This window comes from Melospiza georgiana, chromosome 2, assembly GCF_028018845.1.
Source record: "Melospiza georgiana isolate bMelGeo1 chromosome 2, bMelGeo1.pri, whole genome shotgun sequence".
In the NCBI taxonomy this organism is placed as follows: domain Eukaryota; kingdom Metazoa; phylum Chordata; class Aves; order Passeriformes; family Passerellidae; genus Melospiza; species Melospiza georgiana.
The window spans coordinates 26,826,795-26,854,254 of record NC_080431.1 but is presented as its reverse complement, the minus strand read 5'-3'; the positions used below and the strand labels follow the sequence as shown (position 1 = coordinate 26,854,254).

The 27,460-nt window shown below is 40.6% G+C and overlaps 1 protein-coding gene across 1 annotated transcript in view; it reads left to right on the top strand.

Moving 5' to 3' along the window:
* Positions 1-27,460, top strand: part of DHRSX (dehydrogenase/reductase X-linked) — a 162,651-nt gene that overhangs the window by 103,761 nt on the left and 31,430 nt on the right. The window contains exon 5 of the mRNA XM_058043672.1: positions 13,299-13,506. Coding sequence (XP_057899655.1) covers positions 13,299-13,506 — 208 coding nt within the window. The remainder of the gene's footprint in view (positions 1-13,298; positions 13,507-27,460) is intronic.

Sequence of the window (27,460 nt, the reverse complement as noted above, 5' to 3'; positions counted from 1 at the left end):
TCTGGGCTGGGGGTTTAATCCACCTGAAATGTAATCTGACAAATTATCCAGCAAATTCAGAGAAGTCACTGCATAGATCCAGATGCTACTGGAAAGCTGTTCATAAAACTGCATCCTCAGTGGTCAGAGTGCAAATTAAAAGGACAATATTTATCTTGCATTCATGAAATTATCAAATGAATCTAATTATTTTTAGGGATTTCAGTTTTGTTATTCACATACTTGCTATCTAATTTTGTATTATAGCCACAGTATTTTTGGAAGCCAGCCTGTACAGCAATTTTCTTCCAGAAACCATGGATGCTCTGCATGCACTGTCCTAAAGGGGAATTTTCACCTGTCTGTTTAATAAGGGGAAAAACCCACTAGCAACAATTTAGGTTTCTTTTAGAAGTTTGCTGCTGTGAGATGCTGCTGTTCTTGTTTTCCCAACTATTTACATATTTTTTTATTAAGACATCCCAGAGAACACTTTCTGTTTCCCTGTGCACACTTCCATCCTAGTGAGAGCAAATGTGCTGTAAATAAATGTGTTTGTTATATTCATTGGTGCCTTAAAGAGCTCTCAGTAACACAAGTAAATACTGTAATAAAAATTCAAGTGTTTTTTATTTGCTGATTGATATAAAACATTTGTGAAAGGTTCAGTTAAACATTCATTTCTCTTTGATTAGTCCAAAAAGCCTACCATTATTATTTTAATCATGCAATAATTAGAGGTGGATATATAAGCCTAGTTGTAGTTAATTAGTGAGTATTTAAACCTAGTTACAAAGTCTTTCCAGATTTACTTTTAAACATGCAGAATAAAAACTGTTACACAGATGGGAACAACACTATTTGAAAAAACAGCATTTTATGGGAAAAGGGTTTTTTAATTCTATGTACCCATCAGGCATCTCCTACCCTGCACTGGTTTGTACCATGAGCAAAGCCAGCATTGTTAGCTGGGGCTTGGAGGCCAGTTGGGGGAGAAATGATGAGGGCGAAGCAACTGGGCAGTCCTCTGGAATACAGGATTTTTTTCTGCCCTAGCTGCTGCTGAATTGGGTTGGATGAAAATTAAATGTGTCTTCTTATCCAAGAAATGAAGTTGTATTAAAATGAATCTCTTATTGTTCTTAATATGTGACAAGACCAAAGAGTGTAAGCCCAAAATTTCTTTTAAGAAAGGAGTTTGAAACTAAAATTTATTCTGCTTCAGTCTATGTATTTGTAATTTGCAAGAAAGCCGTTTGATTTCACTATGCCTTTTTGCCAAATACAGTTGGCAGGAGAAATCTGTTGTTTGATAAAATCCTTTTAGAATCTACAATGAAATGAATGGTTCAAGTCATTTTTTTTTGCCTTAACAGAATCACATCCAAAGCACAGGTAAAGTATTCCAGAGAATTAGGTTAGTCTCTGGCCATTGCCTGGCAATGACTCCACTTCTGAATGCTCTTTCCCACATATTTTTTCTTTCTTTTTTTTAAGGTCCTTTTTATTTGCTTTTGTAAATAATCTGTAGCATTTAGTTTTGTTACTAGTGAAAGTACAGTTTCACCAGTAACTTTTGTTTCATAGTGAAAGCCCAAATGTTTCCTTGCTACATAAGAGGAAAATGGACAAACCCAATAGAGGAGAAGTGGCCTGATGCAAAAACCACCAGCACCAGATTTTGTATGCATCCCATGACTTCTGAATCAAACTATCAGCAAGCTAGTAAAATTTTTTATTTCTGTCTTCATAGGACCAAGCATTTTATTATCAGGGCTGCAGTCTTCTGTTACATTTAGTGTAAAAATGCAAGAACTGTTACACTGAGATTGTTGCATTACATACTAGTATTGTTTAATTGCTTAAATCAAAATCTTTTAAATTGATTGATATAATCATGTGCATATGTTAGTGAACTTTCCATCTATTATCTCCATGGATATGTATCCTGTATCTATGTGAAGGTGTATGATATTCACTGAGGACTTGTGTAAACCTGTCGAAAGGCCAAACATTTGAAGATGACTTGATAAAAGTTCCAACATTTTACAAGAATGCAAGCTATGAAATTAACATTAAAACATTATTGAAGATAAGGGATTTCATGTGAATTACTGTGAATTCATGTGAATTTCATGTGTAAATTACACATTTACATGTGAATTGCTAAATAAATAATCAAGACTACATGTCTGACCTGAGACTGTTATGAAATTCAGCAGTTTGTAAGGTCATTGGTGATTTTTTTTTAAAAAATATCTCTCCACCACTTGCTCTCTATCCCTTACCTAACTCAAGGATTCAGCTGGAAATTAAATTAATACTAAAATCCTGAGTTTCAAAGTATTCTCCTAGACCTTAACATCCAGATCCCACAATAATCATGTGAAGTTTAGGTATCCAACTAAATGGAGATTAGTGCACTAGTCACCTCCTCTTTTTGTTTTAGCTTATTTTAGCATGTACATTTAACTTTCTAATTTCTAATTTAAAAGGAAAAATTTGGTTGAATGCACGCATTATTTCAGCTGACAAATAAGGGCTTGTTTTTCCATTACTATGCTTTCTGCATCAGTAATGTGCAGAATCAGCTCATGGTTTTTAAAATAAACAAAACATATTAAAAATGAAAATAGAGTATTATATAAACTTTTTTTAAATACAATGTGCTTGTGCTAGAAAGAGAAAAATGCTATGACAGAAAAAAATTCATTTTCTGTAGAAAACAAGAAGTAAGCTAAATGATTGAACTGTAAGCCACAGAAAGAGGGATGCAGCGCAAGGAGTGAAGAAAGCTTTATCTGACAGAAGGTCAGAAGAATGTGTCTTCTACTCTGCTAATTAGCATTTGGGTGCTAATTTTTCGTTTTGTTTTGGAAAGAACTCTGTCTCTGTACAGCTGAAGAGCATTTAACAAATTACAGCATGTACACTAGAGTTAATTATTTAATATATTCCTAAAAATGGCATTGCTGTTAAAATGCATTAGAAAGTCTGCTGTCTTGTGGTTGAAAAAGGGACAGATACTAAAACACTTTGTAAAATTCCATGACCAGCAGTCACTGTTTCATGCCAGAGATGTTTTTCCCTAGCCTTGAAGGAAGTAATTTTCTCTGTGTGCTAGAACTGTTTCTTAGCACATTGTTGTTAATGTGTTTGCTTGTATGTTGTTTACAGTACCTAATGATCTTAAAACCAACAGAGCCAACACAAAAATCACAAGATATTTAGGGACACCAGGATACTTCTGCATGCCAAACATGCACTGTCTAGCTCATTAACAATGAAATGCCAACTTAGAGATTTCAGGCTATTTATTAGTAGCCTATTGCAGGCAGATTACAGTTAATGTATTTCAGGTTGAAGCCTATCTAGGCCAATTTAAAATCAATATTCCTGAACTGCTAGCTAATTCAGATGATCATATTTGGTATTTGGTGGATCATCTGAGAAATTATCAGTATCTTGATAGAATGAATAAGTCTGTATAAGCTTACCTCTTCAGTTCCTAGAGCACATTAAAGCTGTATCAGTAGCTGAGTGTGTGAAATATATATATTTCATTGTGTTACATACACACAATCCAGCCATGGAGTCCTTTGAATAGTCCCATAGATGCTGTCATGGTTGATCACATATTAAATTATTCTTGCATTTGAGTATTTGCAGGATCAGATCTTCAGAAGAAAAGTGAAATTCAATGGCTGGGAACAAGGACATGTATCAAATGCAAACAATTTTATACATACTTACCTACTCACAGGTCATATTTATAAGATGTTAAATTGTTAAATTGTTTGAAATTATCACAGTGAGATCTATGAAAAGATCCTGTCCCACTGGATTAGGTAAGAGCCAGCTCCCTTGCCTGTAGCAGCTGCAGGCTACACTGGCTGTTCTGATGAAAAGGAAAGAAACCTCAGAGATGTGGAAATTCACTGGAGAAGGCCTTGAGGGAAAGTTAGTGAGGAGGGTTGCTGTTACTCCAGTGAAACTTGGATTTCATTGAAATTAATGCTTCTCTTGCAGCCACACAGGAGAGCTGTGGTGAACTCAGGATATGATATCTCAATAAAGTTCTTCCAGTGTCTCACGTAAAACATCATGTTTCATCTTTATCCTTCCTCAAAGACAAATTAGAGCAATACCCAAGCAAAGCTGTGATGGAAAAGGTTCAGAGGGATAGGGACAAAGACAGAAGGGGATGAACAGAAGAGTAAATAGCCTTTACCTATATGTAATGGATGATAAGTACTAGACATCATGGGAGAGCTGGGTCTTTGGGAATGGTTTTACCTGGAAAAATCTAATTTGTGGTGGTGGAGAGATTGACCTACAATGGGTCGTCCATGTATGGTGAGAAAAACTGGGAAGATTCATAAGGACCTTAGCATACAGTATTAACACACTCCAAAATGAGAAGAAACTCCCAGAGCCATATTTTTTATGAAGTTCAGTGCATGACAGATGCCATCTCCTCAGATTTTTTGGCTGTGGGGAGGCTGGCTGGCTGCTCACACACTGCTCTTCCCAGGTATTAGATGCCTGGGGTATTGTGAGTAACTTGTCTGGGCACGTGTGTCAGAGCACCATGGCACCTCTGGCAGCATCCAGCCTGGCTCATCACAGCAAGTGAGGGTTGTGCAATGCCCACGTTTATCTGCCATATGGACTTTTAGCAGCAGTCATCAGCTGGAGATTTTATTATACTTGGATAGCACTTCTGTCTGCCAGAATTATATGTACCTTATAAGAAGATGTCAAATTTAATATAAAAGGTTTATTATTTATTGGAAGAACTAATAAGTTAGAGGGGTAACCTTAGACTCTTCTGGCTTTCAAAGAGTAAGGATTTCATTCATGAAAATCCTGACTTTTGTTTGATATTATCTTTCTCTTTCTGATAATTTCTAAAGCTTTTTTTTTCTGTCTGTGATATCAAACACTTTTTGAAGGGGGAAAATATCTGAGGCTCCACATGCTGCAGGTTTTTGACCCATTTGCTTTTATGTCTTCAATGTGAACATTTTATCAGTGGAAGACAGACACAAAATTCAGCTATTGATGGATTAGGAAACCCAACCAGTTCTACTTAAGTGTGTAGATCGTTTGCCACTGGCTTTTCTGAAAGGCAGGAGTGAGCCATGTTTTATTTTTTCTTAATCCTTTCATAGATTTTAGGTAGAAATATTTTTTATCCAAAATGCAAACTGAAATACTTTACTTCTGAGAGAATATCCTATTGAATTAGAAAGCTGTGACTCACTTCCCTATTTTCTGATTGTGAGTGGGCTAACTCACCATTGTGCCAGCTCAAATAACCAAGCAGTTACTGAGCATGTTTTTAGGAAGCACAGGGTTATTTGAACCAGACCTAATTAGGAATGCTCTGATTTATTTCAGTCCAAAATCAAAATCTTGGTTATGGAATGTATTTACTTTTTTTAACTGACACATTTCCCAAGGAACTGGCTTGTGCTGTGTTCACGTGTTGCAGTGTGACCTTGATTCAGAACGTGAATCTGTTCTTATGGAGGTATTACAGCTGGTTTGGTCATGTTCTGAATCTACCAAGATTTTGCTGTTGTTCTCAGAGTCCCTGAATGTGGATTGTCTGCAGTTTTTTATTTTCTTTAACCTAGTGGGAAACTAAGAATTTATTTTTTATGGAAAGACACATTGCTTTTTCTTTGGCACAGCCAATACAGTGCACATCTCCCTTGCGAACATTAGGTGGGTCTGGTCTGGGAGCACCAGCAGCAGACATTACTCAGTTTTCAATTCCTCACTAGTTTGCCAAACTTTTAGTGTTTGGGCTAAGAGTTTCCATGCCAATTATTTGCCTTAGGCTGGCTTTGTTTTTTTAATTTTATTTTGTAATGCCAGATAAAGCAGTTTATCTGTTTCCAAGAATGATAAGACAAACATCTTAGGAGCTTTTTTTTAATGTCAGAAATGATGGCAAAGCTTTTCATAAAGGCTGTGGTGTTATCACACAGTGTGGAATTGAATGCAGACAAGATCTTGCCTTTGTGTCAGTGCTGGCTGCATCTTTTGTTACATATGGAATATTCCCCTGATGGATCAAGGCAGAACCCTGCTAAGCACTGCAATTTGTGAGCCACCTTTTATAAGTTCCTCTCAGAATATTTTGCCTATTCCAAGCATGTCCCAAGTCAATCCTGAGCAGGTCTTTCTGCCCAAATCACAGCCTTGAGCCGTGGTGGGAGATGCTGCGTGCAGGCAAATGCACCAGCACTGAGACTGGGCACCAGCATCCCATCTGCTCCTCCTGCCTGCCTCTGAGCTTGGTGGAGATGGGCACTGGGTCACATTTCAGGCCCCTCCAGTCTCTCACTATTGAGACTGGTGGCCTCAGTCTTCCATGGGCTCTGAGACAAGTTTCTGTCCCATGAAAAATAGACTGTGAAAAGTTCATGGGTGGGAGGAACAGGACAGTTGGCTGGGAAGCATCAGGATGGACAGAAACCTTGATTGCAAAACATTTGAATTTTCTGATTGAAAGACTTCTGTTGTCATTATATTACAGAAATTCTATTATCGATGCATTGCAAAGGTTCTATACTGCTAGAGTTTCCTGCCTCCTTGATGTTTTGTATAGACAGCTCCCCTAGGCACTGACTCTTCCTTGTCCTCACAGCAGCCAACTGACTCCAGTTCCCCTCAATCAACCCACCCACTCTTTTATAACACTCTTCTGATTGGCTACAGCTGTGGCCTGTTAAAGTCAGGCCTGCTCCTAATCCTTAATAATTGGCTCAGCTGCAACTCTTTAGAGGGTAAGATTACTTTCTATACTACCTTTATTTACTTATGTTCTATCCCCCTACAGACTTCTATAGAGAATTAAGCTAACAATATAGCATATACTCTTGTTAAATATCAGAAAATCAATGAGAGCAAGTACTGAGGTAGAGCTGGGGTGGGTGGTGAGGATGAAGAGAGCCATTAGGCATTTCTGAACTGTAGGAGATGTCTCAGTCCGAGGTTGGAAATGCTTAGACACCATATAATTCACAAGGATCAAGTTCGTAACCTTGAGGACTGGCGTCTGTATTGGGTACTAAATGATTGAATCTTTTCTCTATGGAGGCATTCTTGACTGATCTCTTACTTGCAAGTTAACTGATGTTTAACAGGGATGAGAATTATTGCTCCTGGTGGAGAAGGAATTGGAACCTCTCTCCTGCTTGATCATCCAATTCAATAGGGTGGATACTTGTGACTTAGTCACACCTGGCTGATACTGAGGCAGGGATGGAGCCTCAGAGCCAGAGATCATGGCTCCAGCAGGAAACAAGCCTCAGCAGTGAGGGTAGGGTGAGCCAGGTGTGTGACAGGCAGATGCTTGCAGGGTGCAGAGTGACGTCTGATTGAGACACAAATGAGTTACAGTGGCTGGGTAAGAGAATAGGGAGAAGGAACCTACTGTTTGCAGGGAAGCAGAGAGGAAGATGGAGCCAATCTACATGTCTGGAGCTGAGCCTCTCCCCTCCTTCCTGAGCACATGCAGTTCCTTGATAATATCAGCATGGGATCATTGGATTGTGGTAGTAAGGGAGGAGAGGAGGCTGGGAAGCAGAACATTGTCCTTGGTTCATCATGGCCATGCATTTTGCCCAGCACAGGGAACTGGGGAAGCTGTCAGGGAAGGTAATCAGAAAAGGCAATGGATGATGCAGAGCATCTTGGGAGTAGGAAGCAGGAGGTGAGAGCTCATGGGAACTTGTTCAGTGCTGGAGCAGAGGGTCAGGCAAACTCCTGTGGAGGAGTGGTCCTGGGATGAGGCAGGAGAGACCTAATCCTCTGGAGATGGTTCTTCTCCACAACCCCAGGCTCGGTCCCTTTCCTTTATCAAACCTATTTTCACAATGGCCAGCAACTTCCAGGAAAGATCCATGCACAGGACACTGTTCCAGCACTGATGCCAAATAGACTACCAGGTGTCTTTGCATCTCCCCAGTGGTCAAATGCATTGGTGTGGTATCTATGTGTCATCCAGGTGTCTTTGTTGTGCCATGGGGTAAAAGTTCTTGCTTTGTTTCATTTACCTCCCATTTGGCTTTGGAAAATTGCATACACACATATAAAACTCCAAAAGACATTAGGAAATGCAAGAGTCTAAGCTCCCCCTGGGGAGACAGGGAGTAACAGACAATAACATTGGGAAGCTGCACCATTTTGTCTGTGTTTTTGTGGTTTTCTCCCAAACTGTTGGGATTTTTATCTTTTCAGTTCTCATGCACTGTTAATCTGACTTCTGTGCATGGTCCTGTTGAGACTCAGAACATTCCTGGGATACCAAGAGGCACGTGGCCTACCTGTAGCACTGGACTCTGGGTTAGGGATGTGGCTTAGTAAGCAGCCATGTCACAGCTTTTAGAGCAGAGCTGTAGATTCACTGCTCTTCAGCCCAGACAAGGCAGGGAGAAGCAGCATCTGTAAGAAGTCATGCGGGCACAGCTGTGCCTCCAGTAAGCACTTCTGGGGCAATTCTTACACTAAAGCCATTGCATGTTCTTGTTGCTCACTTGTCACTATAGGACACGAAATAACACAATGTGGACACACAGCTCTCCCAAGGTAAAAAAGGGGCTTTTAATTTCTGACTCCAACATTTATAGATTTCCAAAAGTGACAGTGGATTGGAGGGTGACAGTGCCACCTCTCCAATGACACTGGACAAACCAACACTCCATCAAATTTCTCCTCCTCCATAAAAGAATGCAAAACAATAAGTTATTTACATAAAGTGAGTGAGAAAGTTTGTTACAAGAATGTAAACATCAGAAGGCTTAGAAAAACTTAAAAAGCCAGGGCGACACTCACTAGCCAGGAGAGACCCACAGGGCAGGCATACTCTGGGATTGCACAGTTCAATGGAACAAGGTGGAACAAGCAATCTGCTACAGACAGCCTAGCCAGGGCATGCTGCTGTATGGTTCTCCTGTCACGTGAGAGGTGGGCCATGCATTTTACATGCAGGTACACCCAGAGGTGTTTTGTTGCATGGGTGTGCAGAACAGAGCAGTTTTGACTTTCTGTGAAGTGGGGGTGGGTTTCCCTGTGTGGCTGCACTCATGGGGTTGGAAATGCTGCTGAAGGCATCAGCTATGGAGGAAGGGCTTTGTGCTTTTACTGGAAGTAACTGTCTCCTCATTTTTCCCCTTGGGAACATGTTAGGTACAGTATGTATCTCTTCCTTGCAAATAGCAAGAATTGGGTGAATGTGATTATAAAGGTTCCCCTCCTGCTGTGAAGGTGTTATGTGTGTTTGTGGCTGACCTATTGCTTTATCTGCCCAGCCTTTGGCTGTCTGGAGATAAAAGAACTTGTGTGAGGGTGATCTGCCTCCAAACCCTCTTCTGTGGGCCTGCCTGGGAAAGCAGACATTTTGTTCTGTATGTGAAAAAGAGATTTTAAATTTTTCTTTTGGAGTGAGTTTGAGAGAACTGACTTTAAAAACCTCCAAGCAGCTCACTGTTAATAAATCCAGATGAGTGAAATACTCGTAATTTTACACCTCTTAAAACACATTTTATAATGGAGATGGAGGACGACTTTGCAGTGGGAGGTATGGGAGTTAGAGCAATATTTGTCATCATCTGCAGTACAAGCAGGCATAGTGCAAATTCTCCTGTATAATTCAATAAAAATGGGGTATGTCTGGCCTACAATATTTATAACTATCATAAAATTTTTTGTTATGCTGCATGGAGTGTCAGATCCATTTTGTTCTTTAAATTACATAAGATGGATCAGAAACCAAGAGTTTCATTACAAACTTTTATAGAAATTCATCATAAATTCCTTACAAAGACAGCTCTCTTGAAGTGTATTCATTCATTGAGTGAGAAATATGTTTATTAATTGCCTAGTCATAGAATTAAAAAAGAATATATTTTTTGTTATGCATTAAAGTGAATTAAAAATGTGTATAATTTGAACATTGAATTGAATATGACAATAAACTGCAGAACTGCAGCACACTGGAATGTATTGCTATTTCTATAAGAGCAGTTGTTCAGCATCATTTTGCAGAAAAGTATTTTCCTTATTCTAATTTATTACTACCTCTGCAAAATCACACATCCATGTTTTGTTTAGTCAGTTTTTTATTCCTATACTATCAGTCTTTTTGCTGGAATATTTCAGCAACAGCTAATCAATTACAAAGTAGAAGCTTATGTTCAGTTTACTTATTAATTCATTTTCCTATGTCATGATGTTATCAGTGATATTTTAAAACTGAATCTTCTGGAGACAATGCAGCTAGATCAAGGGGAAAAACATATAAGAAGGTTATATCAGATCTGAGGTGTTTGGCATTAATGGTTTGTGTGCTGCCTCTTCAAATTTCACATACACTCTGAAAAAATTATAAGGCTGACTGTTGATAATTAAAATCAGAAAGATACTGAGTTGTGTGGATTCCATATTGGAAGAAAAAGCACAGTCATTATTAGTTTACAATGAAAAGACAAGGCATTTGTTAAGGTTTCAAGTAGTATTGGATTAATCTAAAGAATTAAAAGGAGAACCAGCTTTCCTTTTTGAGTTAGCATTTGGGATCCTTAAGTAAAGCTGAAGATGTTTCTGGATAAGAGAAAATCAATAGCGTGCCACTTTTAGTATCTACTGAATGTTAGGTAGTTAATAATTTAAGAAAGAGAGCTTGCTGCTACACTTACAAGGTTTTCCCTTTTGTTAAGGAAGGAGACAGGTTCAGTTGCCTGTTGGGTATTCCTTTGTATGCTCACTTTTAGTAAATTAAAAATGTCTTTTCCTCAAATAAGAGAAACTGCCCTCAGACTACAGGGCAAGATTTTTTGACAGCCTTAATATGAACTACCTGAAAGATGGGAGCCTTTAAAAAACAGAACAAGTCTTTCAAAGGTGTTTTGGCTTAACATTATTTGAGCAGCTGTTGAAGACAGAAAGGGAATTGTAATAGAATCAGATTGAGGCAGGGGTGATTGTGCCTGCTCAAGGACTTGACCAGAATTTCTTCTCAGGGGATGCTCTTGAAGAATGAGCAAAAGAATATTGGGGAGCGTGTATCTTTATGGTTGTGCATTGCGTAAATGAAAATTTTTTCTGTCTCCCGACCTGAGCTCAGATCTATTTTTTTTTTTTTTTTGCTTCTAGGATGCACAGCACAGATGGTGGAGACTAATTGGGGTGGAGGGCAAAGCCTCTCTGTGTTGTTGAAATCCTGTGCCCCTCTGGAGGTCGGGGGTGAGGTTGCAGAGGCACAGGCATCCTCGGGGCTAATGTGAGCGACGGCAGCTCCCTGGGCCTGCCTGCTGCTCACGGTGCAGCAGCTGTCCAACACACTTCTGCCTAACACACAGGACAAATTTCTCCATCCCTCCATCTGACCCAAGCAACAGAAGTGTGTCTGTGCATGGAGGGGTCCTGTACCGAGCCCTGCAGCAATCCCAGCAGATGCAGAAGCAGCATTTGCCGTGCAGATCAGCCTTGCTTGCTGGGGCTCTTTTACTTTGGCTGCCTTTCTTGGGCTTGTATTTTACCAGTGTTGCTGCCAACAGAACTCTGGCAAATTGCTGCCTTTCACCTTTTCCAAGTGTCAGAGCTTTGGAGGGCAGGATGGCCTCAGAGATATGCAATCAATTTCCTTGTACTAGGCCTGGTGTCAGAGATGCAGCAATGTTTCCATGTGCCCTCCTACAGCTCATGCTGATCTCTGTCTGTGCTGAAACTTGCACGGTAGCAGGCTGTGACTTATCTGGGAGCTTGGGGTTTGTTTCATCCACAAGTCATTCCCATCCTTTCCTTCTTCCCAGAAAACAAGAAAAAGTCATAGCTGGGCTTGTCTCTCATTTGCATCTGTCCATAACCTTCATGGCAGTTCTCAGTCCCAGCCACTTACAGATGTGATTATACACAGTTTACAGCAGTAAATCACATAGGGAGATGCTAATCAAAGCTTTTGTGGAGCCTCATAATATAATTTGTGTTGTGTTTCTTTCACTGTGCCACTGGTCAGCATCACTCATGTCCAGTCTTAAGTTCTCCATTTGCAAGTATGCTGTGTTCCAACCAAACATTTTGTTTTCTCTGTGGCCTTCTTGAGTTTCTTCCCCTCCCGCTGCTTCTCCAGTTGTTATATTAAATGGCAGGAAGCCACATGTGAATCCCTATGGCTGTTTGCCATACTAAAAAAGATTCCAAAAATATCTCTCTTTCAGCCTTAGAGACAGCAACAAAGCAGGAATGTCAGGTGGCAGGAACCCCCAAAACAAGTGACGTAGATGCACAGCACGATGGTCATTTAGTGTGCAATCATCAGGTCAGGCTAACATCAGGAAATGGGATGTTGAAGTCTTTTTAGTGGGCACATGAAGTAGCATGAGGATTAAGCTGACGCTCTGTCGCGTGTTGTGTGCAGGAGTGGCCTTTCTGCTGTATCATATTTATGGGTGTTAGACAGAAGCATCCTATAACAGGATTCTCCATGAGTTGTGTCCATCTACATTTAAATGACAAAGGCCATGTCCACTTGTACACTAATTTAATTTTAACAAAATAAGAAAAATTTATAGCATTCCAGTTAATGTTATAACTGAGCAGGGTAACTATCCCTCACACAGCCTCACACGGGATATAATTTATGCACGAGCTCAGAATTCTCTGCAAGATGCTGAAATCAACATCGCATGATGGGGATGTGGATACTTATTTTAGACGCTGAGTTTGAAAATTGTGGTTTGTGGAAATTTATGCAAAAATATTGCCAAAATAAGCATTGAAAACCTAATTTCAATATGCAGCTGCTTGTAAGCATGGTAATTAAAATATATTGGGTAAATTTACTACATCTGTTCCCTGCCACACCAGTGAGAGAGAAGTTGCAGATTTCAGATGTAGACTCACCAGAGCTTTCAACTCCAGCCAGGACCAGGAGAAAGCTGTCTGGGAGAGCAGGTCTGCTGCCTAGCCTGGTCTTGTCTCCACTGCTCAGAGCTTTGATGGGGGAATGTTGTTGGGATCGCCCACCTTCCACCTCTTGAAAACACTTTTCACAAATGGACTCACAGTCCTGCAGGGAGGGAGAGAGAGAGTCAATCAGCACATTTTCTGGATAAAGAAACCAAAGTGAGGGTTCAGACATTTTTCTTGTCAGGAATCAATCAGTGTCGACTTTACATGCCATCACCAGTCACTCACTGCTCAGAATGCTGTGTTTGCCCTCTGCAGCAGGAGACCCGTGCTCCTTTTAGATTGCTGCTCCTCTGAAATAAATCAACAGGTTTTACCTCTACTTTTTCCTCCAGCTGGGGTGATGCTGGTCCCTGAAAGGAAGACGGAGGATGGGTTTGAGGAGCACTTCGGCTTGAACTACTTGGGACACTTCCTGTTGACTAACCTCCTCTTGGATACGCTGAAGCAATCAGGAACGCACAGTCACAGCGCTAGGATCATCACTGTCTCATCAGCCACCCATTATGTAGGCAAATTGCACCTAAACGACTTACAAAGCAGGTACCTATCCCTTTTTGGTATTCGCTGATCTGTAGTAATCCTGTGCAGATTAAAATACAAGAGAATTGTTACTGACTATGAAGAATTGTTACTGACTATGAGATGGGGTTTTGTTGCCTTTTTTTTTTTTTTTTAAACAAAATTTATGGTGCTTCTCAAGCACTTGCTTAATATATTTAACATTTGATCAAAGTTGCAGCCTTGAGCCAAAGGTACCAACAATTTATAAATTCTGAATGGTGTCTTTTATTCTGGACTTGGCAAACCTCACTTTGCTTTCTGATGCTTGTTCTGCGGTGATGCTCGTGGTGCGTGCGGCGCCTGGACTCGCCGCTACCTAACCAGGGAGGGATGCTCCGTAGCCGGGATGTTTTGAAATGGCTTGGAGGGATGCTAATAGAGCTTATCCCCGAGAGGATGCCTGCACGGAGCCCTCAGATGAGCTCAGACAGTCGCCTGTGGCTGCATCGAGCAGGGATGCTGCCCAGCTGCCTCGCACAGCTGCAGTGCTGGCCCTCTGCTGCTCCTGCCCTGCCCGCAGCTCCCTCTGCCCCCGGCCCTCTCCTTCTCCTGCTCCGTTCTGACATCCCAGTCCCGCCCCATCGCAGCCCTTCTCCATCATCCCTCAGCCACCCCCGGCCCCAGGCTGTGTCACACTGCCTGTCCTGTCCCAGCCCTGCGGTCCCTGCCCTGCCACACATCAGCCTGGCCATCCACTGCTGCACCCTGGCTCGTGGCGGTGTGCTTCCCCAAGAGCTCATGGAGACCCAAACCCTAACCCAAACCCACCCTGGGTTTTTAGTACAGTAAAATGGGCTAAATGCATGCACAACTTCTGACCTCCTGCTTTCATTTAGGAAAACTCTGGATGAATGTCTGTGGGGTATTTCTAGCTTTAGGAAGACATCAAATGGTGTGATAAATGCCTCTGATGTCATACAGGAACGACATGGGGTGGTTTAGTAAGCAGAGAAACAGGCAGGTAACTGAGATAAATTTGAAAATGTCCCCATGCAGTCATGCGTGGCAATGACGTGCTTACTAACAGGCTCAAGCAGAGCCTGCCTTCTCCTGGGCTCTAGAGAGCTTCTGCCTGCCTGCATGGAGCCAGTCTGTGTCATTTCCATGGCAATCTGTCCCCGTCCTTTGACAGGGACTTCAGCAGGTGACCAGAGGTACCTGGCCCAAGGTTTCATTTCTGAACAAAGACTGAAATTACAGGGCTGGGCTGTTTCCTCTGCAGACCTTTTACATATGAATGCTGCATTAGGCACGTCAAACTTCTGATTACATATTATGGCATCAGTTTTATTACAAGCCATTGTTTAAACCTCTGCAGGGTAGTCACAATTTAATCTCTTGCTTGTAAAACAACCACAGGAAATTACCCTTACTCTTCACTTGATGTGTGTAGTCATTGTTTCTGATGGCCGTGTGCTGGATGGCACCATGCAAGGGGGCTAAGGGGATTAGTATTTCTTTGGGCTAAAGTGTGGAATGCAGAATTAAATATGACTGTTCTGTGTCTCTAGATAACAGTAGTTTCCTTGATTATAGCAAGGCCTTGTACTGTGCCTCTTTAATTTAGGATCATCCCTATCTTTAACTTGTCATTATTAACTCATATTTTAAAGGAACCAGAAATGTTTCGGTTTGGAAAGTTATGATTGAGCAAGATCATGACCAGTCTGACATAAAGAATAATAATATAGCAGTGAGATTTACCTGCAGCTTTTGTATCCTTTACCTTTCAACATTATTGATGTAAGGAGGGCCATAAAAGATGACAGACTATTGACTGGTTTTGCCTGCTCGTTCCCACACAGATGCTCTGAATCATTCAGAGGTAGCAGTGGTGCCTCCACATATGCACTCTGGTGAAACCCAGAGTGGGCTGTAAATTCAGTCCAAACCTTTCCTTGGTTCAGGTGTAAAAAGATGCTCCTGGGCTGGGTTTGTTTTTAGCCTAATTGCCAATAAGCCCCCACACAGGCAAATAGTTTGACATCATCATAATCAGTGCTGCAAAAACCAGTGAGATCACTTGTGTGTTTGAGTGTGTCCCTGCAGCATGAGCTTAGGGGGTTTAGCAGGAGCACTGCTGGGGGGTATCAGAGCCAGGCATTGCCTACTCCATGGGGCCCTGGAGATGCCTGGTGATTCAAAGCAACATTCTTCAGATTTAATGCATGTGGTAAAGACACCCATGGTGAACAGTTTCCTGGTGATGCCATATCTCATTTTTGCTGCTCATGTGAACGGGAAATCATTCTAAAATTTCTCTATTCTTATTTTTTTTCCTTCTTTATTTTGAGTTGTGCCAGTTGGCCATAATTCATTTTACAACTTGGGTGTATGTTCCCAGGTTGGCTGGTAGTCCTAACCTAGCAGGAAAGAAGCAAAAATCATCTGGAGTCATTATTGGTGAAAAGGGGATGTACTCTGTGCTGGGGAAATGACTGCTGGCAGCAGGCTGAATTGTTTACCACCCTCTTGTCCCATTATCTTAGATGCTAGTAGGGCTAGTGTCCTGACTAGGGATGAGTGACAGTACTGGAGCAGGGATTCATCCATCAAGCATGGCAGAGAAGGAAGAGCAAAAGAATTGTCTTGCCTTAAAGGAGATACTAAACTGAGGGTCAGTTCTCTGCTTTACCACAGACTTTTCTGTGGAATCATTCTCCCACCCATTTCTCCTCACTGCTTGTACTTGCTGCTGAGAGACCTGATCTGAAACCAGCCATCATCCATATCAGAGACCACAGGGCAACTGCAGAACAAATAATTGTTGGAAGGCGTGTCCCATGAACAGTGTCAAATGAAGCTGGTGTTACTGTCCCCCATTCTTCCTTTTTAGTTTGTTTCCTGCCATTTTTCCAACCTGATTTATCCCATTTTGCCCTGGTTAGCTCTTTTCAGTAGAATGGATAATTTAATTTTGTCTTTTTGCATTTTGCATTATTTTCCTTCCTTCGTGGTCTCTTTCTTCATGCTTGCCTGCTTCTTCATCTGTGTCTTTTGAGCATTTTTTGATTAAATTGCCTTTTTCCTCCCTATGTTTTTTTTTTTTTTCTTTGAGGCTGTTTTATTTCTACCCACCAATTTATCTCCTCCTCTCCATTTATCTTCCTCGCATCTTTTCCCCTACCCCTCTCCTATCTCTTCCCTATGAATGCCATTTCTCCCCCTTCCTGCCCTTCCTCTTCACACACACACGGAGCAGTGGAGGAGATGTGGCACGGGCACACCAAGGCAGGATAGAGCTTGTTCCAAGCAGGCAGGGCACAGCTTGTTTCATGTGTGTTATTGGAAATGCAAACGCACACGCACAAGAGCACTGACTGTTCTCCCAGCTCTTTTGCTGAAGGATATATATGAGGAACATCAAACGCCTTTGTGGTCTTTTAGATCCAGACCATTTTCAGCAGCAATCGCATGAGCCGACAAGGGGATCCCTGAGGCAAATCATTCCCCTTCATCCCTACTTTGAACACGACTGTTTTCAGGGAGGTGAAAGTTTAAGAGAAACACAACCTATCTGCAAGCATTTCCACAGGGGTGATTTCAGCAATTCCATGCAGAGGAATTGTACACTGTGTGTTCCAGCAGCACGGCCAGCATGGCCTTCTTTCCTCTTTTGCCTGCCTGTAATAATACTTTCTAAACTGAGAGGAGAAAAGAAGCATGGTCATGAGAGAATACGGCTGTCTGGTTTTAGCAAAAGCTTGAAGAATAGTGTACCATCCACTTGGATTGAGGTAGGCTTGAGTTCATGGTGTCCTTTCAAGGCTGAGATGTAGGACATTCCTTTGAGTGCTCTACCTACCAAAACAAGAAGGTATTTTGGGGAAAATAAAGAAAAAAAGACCATTCTCTTTCTCAGGCTGTGGATCACACTTGAATATGCTCCTTTCCCAGGGGTTAGCATCTTTGTGTGTTCTGTCTAGCTTTTTCTCCATGAATAACTATTCCTTTCATCATCCTCTCTTTTTGCATACCAAATGGGCCCTGTAATGCTGTGAATCACAGATCTATGAACTCCCCAGCCACAGCAACACAGCTCCTTTTCTGGTTCACATCTCTTGTATATTCAAGAACAGTTAGTCACACTTTCCTGCTCCCTTTCCTCTGCTCTCCAACTGCAGAAGGAGCTGATTTTTTTTGAAACTCTCCAAGCTGAATATAATATATTAGATATAATTTCTGTATTTTCCCCTGTAGCCCTAGTGCATGAATCATGTCAGAGACAATAGAAGTTAAATGAAAAGAATTGCAGAATTCCCAGCTGCCACATGTGTGTCCTAGCTGGTGTAAAATAGGATAAACAGCTCTGCCCAGACCTAGGAAGATTGTGGAGAGACCAGGCAGCTCCAGTTCATCTCCTCTGTTAGGCAGAGAACAAAGAACTCTAACAAGAAGGGTTAGGTACTGATGGGAAAATCTTACTAGCAAACTGTCTGGAGATCTCCTGTTCTTGGATGAGGGGTGTCCTTCTTCCTATCTTCTTCCATGTATGTGATGTTTGTTGGTTAAAAATTTCGTATTAAGTTTGGGCAGAAAGTTGAGGATTTTTTCCCATCAGCATTACTGAATTTTTTGAAAATATTTTCCATGAACAGCAACTAAAAGTTAAGATATTGAATTACTTTTGGAAAATATTGATCCATTTTTGAAATGAAAACATTTGATTTCAGTGTTCTAAAATAATTTTTAAAAATTATTTGTAATTATCCCTGTGAGTACTTTGGTATTCAGATTTTGAAGTATGACAATAAAACTGAAATTCCCAACCTTTAATTTCTAAATTGTCCTTTTCAGGTATCTCCATCAGTTTCAAATTACTTTTTTTTTTTTTTTGCTTTTTTTTTTTTTAAGCTGGACATTTGTGTAAAATAGATTGGTTTTTTACTAAGAATGATTTGATGAGTCAACATTTTTTTCTGATTAAAGGCTTCTCTCTTTTAAACACCCAATTAGTTCCTTCAGTGGCTTTTCATCATTGATCTGTCACTTAAAGTTTCTTAATTCTCTCTAATTGGAAGAACTGGAATTATACATTTTAAATTCAAGCAAAAACAAACATGAAGCTGTTGTAGCATAGTAGTAGCATAGCACTGTTGGGTATATTTATATTCTTTTATATAAGGAAAATTTGTAAAAGGAAGTAGGAGAGATTTTCATTATTACCCCTTTTTCGTAAATCCAATTTCATAATAACATATAAAGAGCTGTGTCATTGGACTGTTGTTCAATAAAATGCTGGGAAAAAAATACAGAAATAGTAATCATAAAAGATTGTTCTAGATCATTAGATAGATACATATTATCATAGGTTTTATTTAACTCAAGGAATATATGGTTCTGTTACAGTTCAGCTGTTTAAGCAGCTCCTGCATGATGTCTTCAGTTGCAAATTCTGGTTCTATTTGCAAGATAAATCATATTGCCTTCACAGGAGCAAATGCCAACTGCAGTACAGTGCTTCATGCATTTAGACATGTCCTTCCTGCAGCAGGTTATCTAGTTTTCCTGTATAGAGTTAGATGATAAGTATTTAAATGCTTACTCCATGCACATAAGTCCTTCTTTGCCAAATACTTTCTGTATAAATGCAAAAGGATTTGCTGCTTTGCAAAATGATCCCTTGTGTTTGCAGCAATTAGCATTAATTGCAAAAATTGACTGGCCTGGAAAATGAGTGTTCTGGGGAAGGCACAGATCTCAAATTCTATAAGTTAATTTAAAAAATAAATGGGCTACTGTATCAGCAGACCAATTCATCAATTCAAAAGACAAAATTCTAGCTCAAATGCATCAAGTGTTTTATCTATTCTTATCTGTTCCTGCAACCAATGACAAAGAAATATTTAAGTCAGGATGCCAACTTCAGAAAGCTTTCATTTTACATTCATCAATGTATTTTCATTCTGTCTAATCAAAATGCTTTTAGGGTTGATGGACTTCTGAATCAAATAACAGAGTGTAACACTGATACCACAAAGGTAATGTCAGACTTAGATGTGTTTGGGGATATTAAGTGTAGCTACTTTGTTGTCACAATGTTAAATTCCTTTTTGTCTAAAAGTTATAGTTCTTCACAAAGGATTGTTAATAATGGTTACTGGTTTAATAGGACATGGTGTTTCTGAACTGGTTCAAAACAGCAGCATGCTGGGAAGTATGTGAGATATGGGTGTTCCTGCTGCACCATGGCTTGGGTGGGAGAAGCCAGCTCTGTGTGGCACTCAGGACAGTGACTGTCACAGATGTGCTGTTTTCCAGAGAGGCAAGATGGCTCTATGGTAATTTAAAGTTAATGTATTGCATTTCATGTGATAGACAGGGCAAAAGGTATTGGAGAACTGGGAGCAGAGAGAGAGCTTGTTGCCCTTGAGAGGGGAGGATTAGTTTAACACCTTTCTGCCAGCAAAAAGACTCATGAAGGCTGAATGAACCTTATAAGTTTGGAGTTCTGGTCTTGGATGATTATTCCAATTTTTTAGCATTTCTCTCAATTGCCTTAGCTGCAACCATCCTCCCTGTATCTCGTCAGTGGAGTTGCCCTTTGGGCTGCTTAGCAGCAGGAAGGCTGGCACACATGCCTGTAAATCCCTGGAATAATGTCTTAAGAGAAATGGTCAAAATGACCAGCTCACCTTCCAGAAACCCCCTCCAGGTTCAGCCCTGCTTTGTTCCTGGTTCTTCATAGCCATGTCTTGCTACAAGCATTAAGGATTAGGAGGTATTGTGCAGGGAGCTGAAGGCAGATTTCTGCCTCTGTGATTTAACTCTTAACCTTTTCTCTAGTCCTCATCCTAAACCTCTTTATTTAGAGAAGGAGAACTTGATTTGTTCAAAAGCAGACCAAGCAGCTGAAACCCACACCTGTGGAGAAAAATTGGTCTTTTGATTAAATCGAGCTCTTGATAAAAAATGTGTTGTGAAAACTCTACTTTCTAAGTAAAATGAACCTCTGTAAACATAAAATATTCTAGCCCCCAGGAATTTTAATACTGCCAGAATGTCTGATACACTTGTAGCTTTGTTGCTGCATTTCTTCTGCTCTCATTCTGTGTTGCGTGCTGTGGTAGCCCAGCCTTTCTTGCCATGAGAGGTGGAGAGGGGCTGTACACAGCAAAATCTCAGCTTCTCAAGAGGGACAGAGACTGAGGAGCACTGTGGCTCACAGAAACTTTAGGAGAAGCTCAAGAGCTTTTAACAGTGATGTTAAAGGAGCAGTGGGCATGTTCAGCGCCTGAATTGCCACAAAAAAATCAATCAATCAATCAATCTGTCAAAGCAGCAGTTTCTTTACATTCTTTTTTCAGTGAGGGCTGGGGCAGGGCAGCTCTGTGACTGTGTTGGTTTTTCAGGACATGAAGCTTCTTGTCATTTCCTGGAAAGCTAAACCTGCCAGATTTCACTAGGTTCTGGCATGTCTGCAAGTGTAAGAGGTCTTAAGCATTCTGGTCCCAGGCCATGCCATGCCCCTTCTTATGAAATGCTTGGTTTTCTATTACAGATCCCTGTTTACAGTATTCCAGGGTCACACAGTGTTGTGAAATTTATAAAGTGAACCCCAAAACTCAGCTCTAAGGCCAAATGGTGCAGAAAGTGGTTGCTGACACTGTCCTTTACAGTGCTTAGAAATAACCACTTTGCAATGCTGGCTGAAGACTGCTTTGTATCTTACTCCTTTCTTGGTTTTTGTGTTTTGCTCAAGTTGGCATTTTTATGTTCCTCAGATAAGACCCTCCCCCTTCACAGGCCCCTTTCATATTTAAAGCTTATTTAAATCCCACCTGATTTGTGACAGTGGATGAGTGATGCTGTTGATGTGCAGTCTCACAAGAGCAAAAGCCTTTTATGCTGTGTCTGGACTGTGAGTCATTTTGTGGATGCAGAATACTTCCACATTTTAATTCCTCTGGTACCTGCTGTCATTCAGCTGTATCTCTTCTTTAACCCAGGAAGATCTTACAACTGAGGAGAAGGCTTTTTGTGATGGCTTTTAACAAATAGCTGTCTTTTTTATGAGTTTGTTCCTTGTCTTAACTCATATACTGAGAGTTAGTCACTTTTATCACTCAGATTGAAGCTGTGATGTTCCTATTCTCACTACATAAGAAAACTTCTAAAAAGCAGAAGTTGTTAAATTGTTTCAACAAGCAGAAACTGATTTTCAAAAGTATGTTGTGCCAGACTTGCTAATTTTTTGTTACTTCTGTAAACAAAGATTTATGGCGTAGCATTTTCTGCACAGTAGTTATAGATATCTCAAAGGGAAAATGATTTTGCAGGCACATTTCCTCTGGTAAGACAGACCAGTCCTTCAGTGTGGTTAATATTTGCTCTTGCAGAGCACATTCAGCCCCTCCTTAAATCCAAGGCTGTGCTGTGGGTTGAGCCCACCACAATTAAACCTTAAATTATCTTTGCAAATACACCAACATATTTTACTGTAAATCTGCCAGCCACAGTAGGTACACTGTGCTGGATCTGAAATGGCAGCACCTCATTGTGCTTATTCAGACCCTACAGTTCCTTTTGAGTCCCAGAATGAGAAGCTCAGAACTTGCAACTCATCTACAAAAGTCTACACCAGTTTCAAGATGCTTTTTAAGAATATCTTGGATTGTTCAAGTTTTTGCTGGAGATTTTGTGGTCCTATGTTCATTCTGGTGGAAGCAAAGAAACCTTAAAATCCCCCATTACTTTCTTCAACTCAAAAGGTGTATTGCAGAAGAGGTAGGAAGCTCTCCACAAGTGGGTGGAGAGTACCTCTATAGGATTTATAATCCTGTAGATAATCTTACAAGATGTGTGACAATCTTCAATAACCTGAGATCCAGATTACGCAAGAGATAGTATGAAAAGAGAGGTCTCCCTGTTGTTTCCCCATCCCTCAAAAGGGTCATGAAGACCCAGAATGCAGGTCTTGAAGCTGTGATCTTTTTCTTAGGTAAAGCAATGCAAACCCTTTCTTCCTTTTATATATTTACTTCATTTGTTTAATGGAGATTTTTAATTGAATAAAGGGATACTATTATGATCAAATGATTCTTCAGCTGTTAGCACATACTTAACACTGCATCAAATGCACTGATTGTAGAAAAGTGGCAATTTATATCATTCTATATAAAGTCATATATTTCCTAGAAGATTAGTTACAGTAATTATACCTTGAATTTGACATTGATATTGAAAATAATCCAAAACATCTGAAGTTAACACCAACTGTACACAAACAAAAAAATTTGACTTTTTAAAGGTACTGATTCTGGTGACAGTTTGAGAAGACCAGCCTTTGAATTCATGTTATATTTGAGAGCTATGCTGAGCTATGCTGAGCACACAGCTACTGAGCTGCACACAGCCAATCTCAGCAGATCAGAATAGCTCTCAGCATCTCACCTCCTGCCATTAGGAGTAGGGATCAGCCAAATGAAAAATGATGCTCTGATTCCATCTGGATGACAGTAACACCCTGGATGATAAGCTCTGGCTTATTTTGCCTTTCATAAATGATTTTAAAATAGAGACATTCTACATTTCTTTACTAAATGTAGTCCTCAAGAGACAGTAAGTTAATTTTTGTTCCCTCTGCATTTCCTAAAGGCTATTAGAAGGGGCTAGTCATGAAAGCTATGTATTTATACAGCGAAGTGCTGAAGCTGGGAAGCATGGCTTTTAAAAAGAAACAAAAACCAAAACACCACCCAGCTTCCAGCTTGTGGCTTCTACTGCATTGAGGGTTAAGCCCAAGGCAGGAGTCACCGATCTGCTGAGATATCAGTTGTTGAGACCATCACCAACATTTTACCTGTTAGAGAGAGAGAGAGCATTTCCCAGCTCTGGGCTTTTATCCTTATATTCTAATTTTAGGAAGAAAAATGTTATTTTCCTACAGTTGAAAGATGCCAGCCAAAGCCTGGCTTTGTCCAGAGTTGTGTGTGAGCAACATGTGGAACTGAAGAGCTCACTGCAGGAAGAGGAATGAAAGGCAAGATGGATTGCTCTGCCACTGGCCTTTGACCACTAAAGTAACCCCCATGCCACAAATTAGGACATGAAGGATTTGCTTTTTACCTCATGTAGAACCACTAATTTCATGTATTGCTCTGGTGGCCTTCCTTTTGAACAAGTTCATCACAGGGTTGTGAGGGCTCTTCAGGAGTCCCTAACACTGCATTCCTTATTCACTCAAGCTTTCTGCTTCAGCCACCTTAACTGTTGTGTGTATACTGTCAAAATTGATTTTTTAAGGTTATACATCACATACATTGAAGAAATGTACCTGAAGAAGTACACGAGGAGTTGCTCAGGGTCACACAAACTGTCCAGTCATGTACATAAGGTGAGTGACTGTCAATAGCCTATAGTAGTAGTTGGTAACAGGACAGCTGCTGAGCAAAACATAACTGCAGCAACATCTCAAGAGTAGATAAGTTAATACCTTAGATTTGAGATTTCTGTTTGGTGGGTTTTTGGGGTTTTTTTGTGTGGGTTTTTTTTTTTTTTTTTTTTTGTGTGTGTGTGTGTGTGTGTTTTGTTTGTTTATTTGGTTGGTTGGTTTTTATTGAGAGAAAAATCATAATTAATGAGACTCAGAAAATGTGTTCACAGGATAGGTATATGTAGTACTGCCAGGAAGCCTGCTTTAATCTAATAAACAATATTTAGGATTCAAGCTTTTTCATAAGAGAAGAATAAGAAACTGTTTAATATAACAGTAAAGACATGTTTATTTTCCAATATTTTCTCTGGCTGCTTCAAAATAAGCTGCAAAATCTATTAAAACTTGAAAAATCTTGTGCTGCATTCCCTGAAGAAAGAAAATTTAAGACTGTGAAAGCTTCATGAGTGTTTAATAATAGACTTTTATAGTCTTGACTAAGCAATGGTGATGATGTATTGCAAGATTAATACATAAATCATTAGGAAGCTTTAGTCATTTTAATACAGCCTATGTTTTGCTTAATTTCCTGATTCATCCTAAGGCACATATTGAAATTTTGTGCGGCCTTTCATTAAAAAGCCCAGCATGTCAGCCACGTTTTGCATCACTTGTCTTTTAATGGAGCACATAGCAGCTGGGCTCTCTGCAGTTTGATCCTGGTGCACTCTGCCCTGCAGGTAAATTAACACCCAGGGAATTGGGGAGCGCTGATGGGTGAGAGGAGAATGATGCGCAAGACACTTGTGAAAGGTTCACCTCAGGAAACCTTCAGGGCTAGCACTGGCTGGGTTAAACTGATCTGTGTGCCAGCCAGGATGGTCACAGGTCCTCTGAGCCTTGTGCTGAGAGCTGTGGTGGGGCACAGGGTGCTGGCCGTGAGTCCATGATGTCTGTTAGGTGTGTGCACATCGCGAAAGGAGCCCTCAGTGAGGGTGGCAAAGCTGAGAGCAGCGAGAGAGCCCCGTGCACAGGAGGGTGAAGGGAGTGATCTGTGCTGGGCACCACAGCTTCCCCCTGACCTCACTTAATGCTCCTTACTAAACATGGGATCATCTGCTTTAAGCGGGAGACCTCTGTAGAAAACTGAAGCCAGCCTGAGGAGAAACAAGTAAGACTGCCAAGAGATGTGCTAAACATTATTTCACTTTTCAAACTGGGATTGCAGCTGAGTCCATATTTAAACACCTAATTAGCCACTGCAGGCTCCAGTTTGAAATTTGGCTTCTCATTACTTTTTGAAAATACATTCCATAGGGAGACTGCTTCTGGAGACAGCACCATAGAGATAAGTAGCAAAAATCAGCTAATCAGCTTCTGGTGGAAAAAAAGAAAAAAATAAAAAAAAAAAAGAAGAAGAAGAAAAAATAATCAGCAAACCTCAAGGCACTCACTCTAGAATGGAATACCTACTTATTTTCTTCTTGCAAAAAATCAAAACAATCCCTTCCTTTTCTCCTCCTGAATTTTTACAGTAGTAAGTCAAATCTGTAGCCTATATTGCAAAAAATCTTAAACCAGAAGTAAGAATTTTGCTAAAAGAGTATTTCGACACAAAATGCAGAACCTGCTTTAACTTGACCCTTTATTTATCCATATAAAATCCATAAAAGATTGTTTTTAAAGAAAGAAGAAGGTTTTGTATATTGCTGCTCTCTTGGAGAGATTTCAAAGCAAATTAAATTCTGCCTGCCTTAACTCCTTCTGTACTTTTCATTTAGTGAGTTGTGCACTTGTGAACCTTCAGAAAATATGGAAATTCATTATATCAATATTATTTTACTTAGTATGCAATTATATTTTTATTCATTGTAAATACAGAGCATAAAGTGCCAAGAGAGGCTAGATTTAGATGCACAGGCTTTAAAGCCAGGTAATTCCATGTGCAAGAGCAATACATTTTATGGTTTTAAACTAAAACAGGGTAGATTTAGACAGGACAAAAGAAAGAAATTTTTATGATGGGGATGGTGAGGCACAGAAATAGGTTGTCCAGAGACAGTGTGGATGCCCCATCCATTCAAAGCCAGGCTGGACAGGACTTTGAGATATCTTGTCAAGGTGAAAGATGTCTCTTCTATGGTAGGTTAGAGGAATTAAGTGATCTTTAAACTTCCAACCCAAAGCCTTCTGTGATTCTACATGTGTGTACTTAGGAGACAGAATCGTGGTGTAAGTTCAGGCGCCTATTTTTCTGATACATGAAGTCAACACTGGATGTAATGAAGTCAAATAACCAGTGTTGATTTATTTTTTCAATGTGGCATTTAAACAACGTGATTCTAATAAAATGGGGTCTGACAAAAAACAGTTGTTCAACAGAAATCCTCAGCAGTTCTGTGTTGTGTTATTCCTCTGTCTTATGCAGTCCATTGGTGTCAGATTCCTGGAAAGCAAAAAACACACACACAGAAATTGGGAAGAGAAAAGCTAATCGTTGCAGGGCCTCTGCCAAAAGTTTTTGCTCTGTGTATCTAATTTTATATTCTTCATATCTATATTATTTTATTGAAGTCTGATTCCTGGCTGCCTTGCAGATCATTTGCATCTCTGCACTGTGATATAAAAGGCTTCCTCATTGATTGGGTAGCTTTTATATCTTCTCAGCACTCATGTTTCTCTGACATACATACCTATGCAAAATATAACTCTTTGGAGGATCCAGCCCTTGTAGTTCATGCTTCATTGCCACAAGGTAAGTCAAAACAGCGCTCACAGAAAATGTGGGAATGGGGAGTCATGGGGAGCATTCAGCATCCTCCTGCCTGGCATCTGAAGATTACCAAAGGCCCAACTAGACCCAGGCAGAACAAGTCAGAGTAGTCCCCAGCTCTGCTTCCCTGAGAGCCCCTTGCCAGACAAGGTGGCTCTGGTTCAGCTCGGGAGCCCGTCCCGTGCCCCAGCTTGCGTTCAGTGGGGAATGGTGGCGCTGATGGAGCAGTGCCAGGGGCAGCTGCCAGCTGGCTGCCGGAGGCGGCTCGGGATGAAGGCTGCTTCCCATGGGTAGTGTGAGCTCTGCCCCACGTGGCTGTGCACAGGAGAAGCTTGTAGCAGCTGAGGATCTGGTCCTTCAAGTTAAAGGGGTTGGAATATGCATGAAGCATAAGGTGACATTTTGAGCGTCTCAGATCAGAGCATGGACGTTACTGAATTTAAAATGTAACTGCAATTTCCTGACTAATACCAAGTCACTTTCATATTCATGCAGTGATTGTTCTTTACTCTTTAAATAGCCCATTTTGCCCAAAGGTGCAGGTGAAATCCTTATGATAATGAAGATATGTTATGCAGCACGGTACAGCTGAGGCAGTTGGGTGGTGCAAGGGCCACCTGTGATCAGCTGTCCTTTTTGGTCCTCAATTCATACCATGGTTTTGTAGACTGCTTGTGATTTGCTTGTACATAAAAAAAGACAGGAAAAAAAAAAAAGATATGCACTGGAGGCTCAGTGTTGTTGTCTGTTGTTGTCTTTTCCTTCCTGTGGCTAAGCTGTATTAT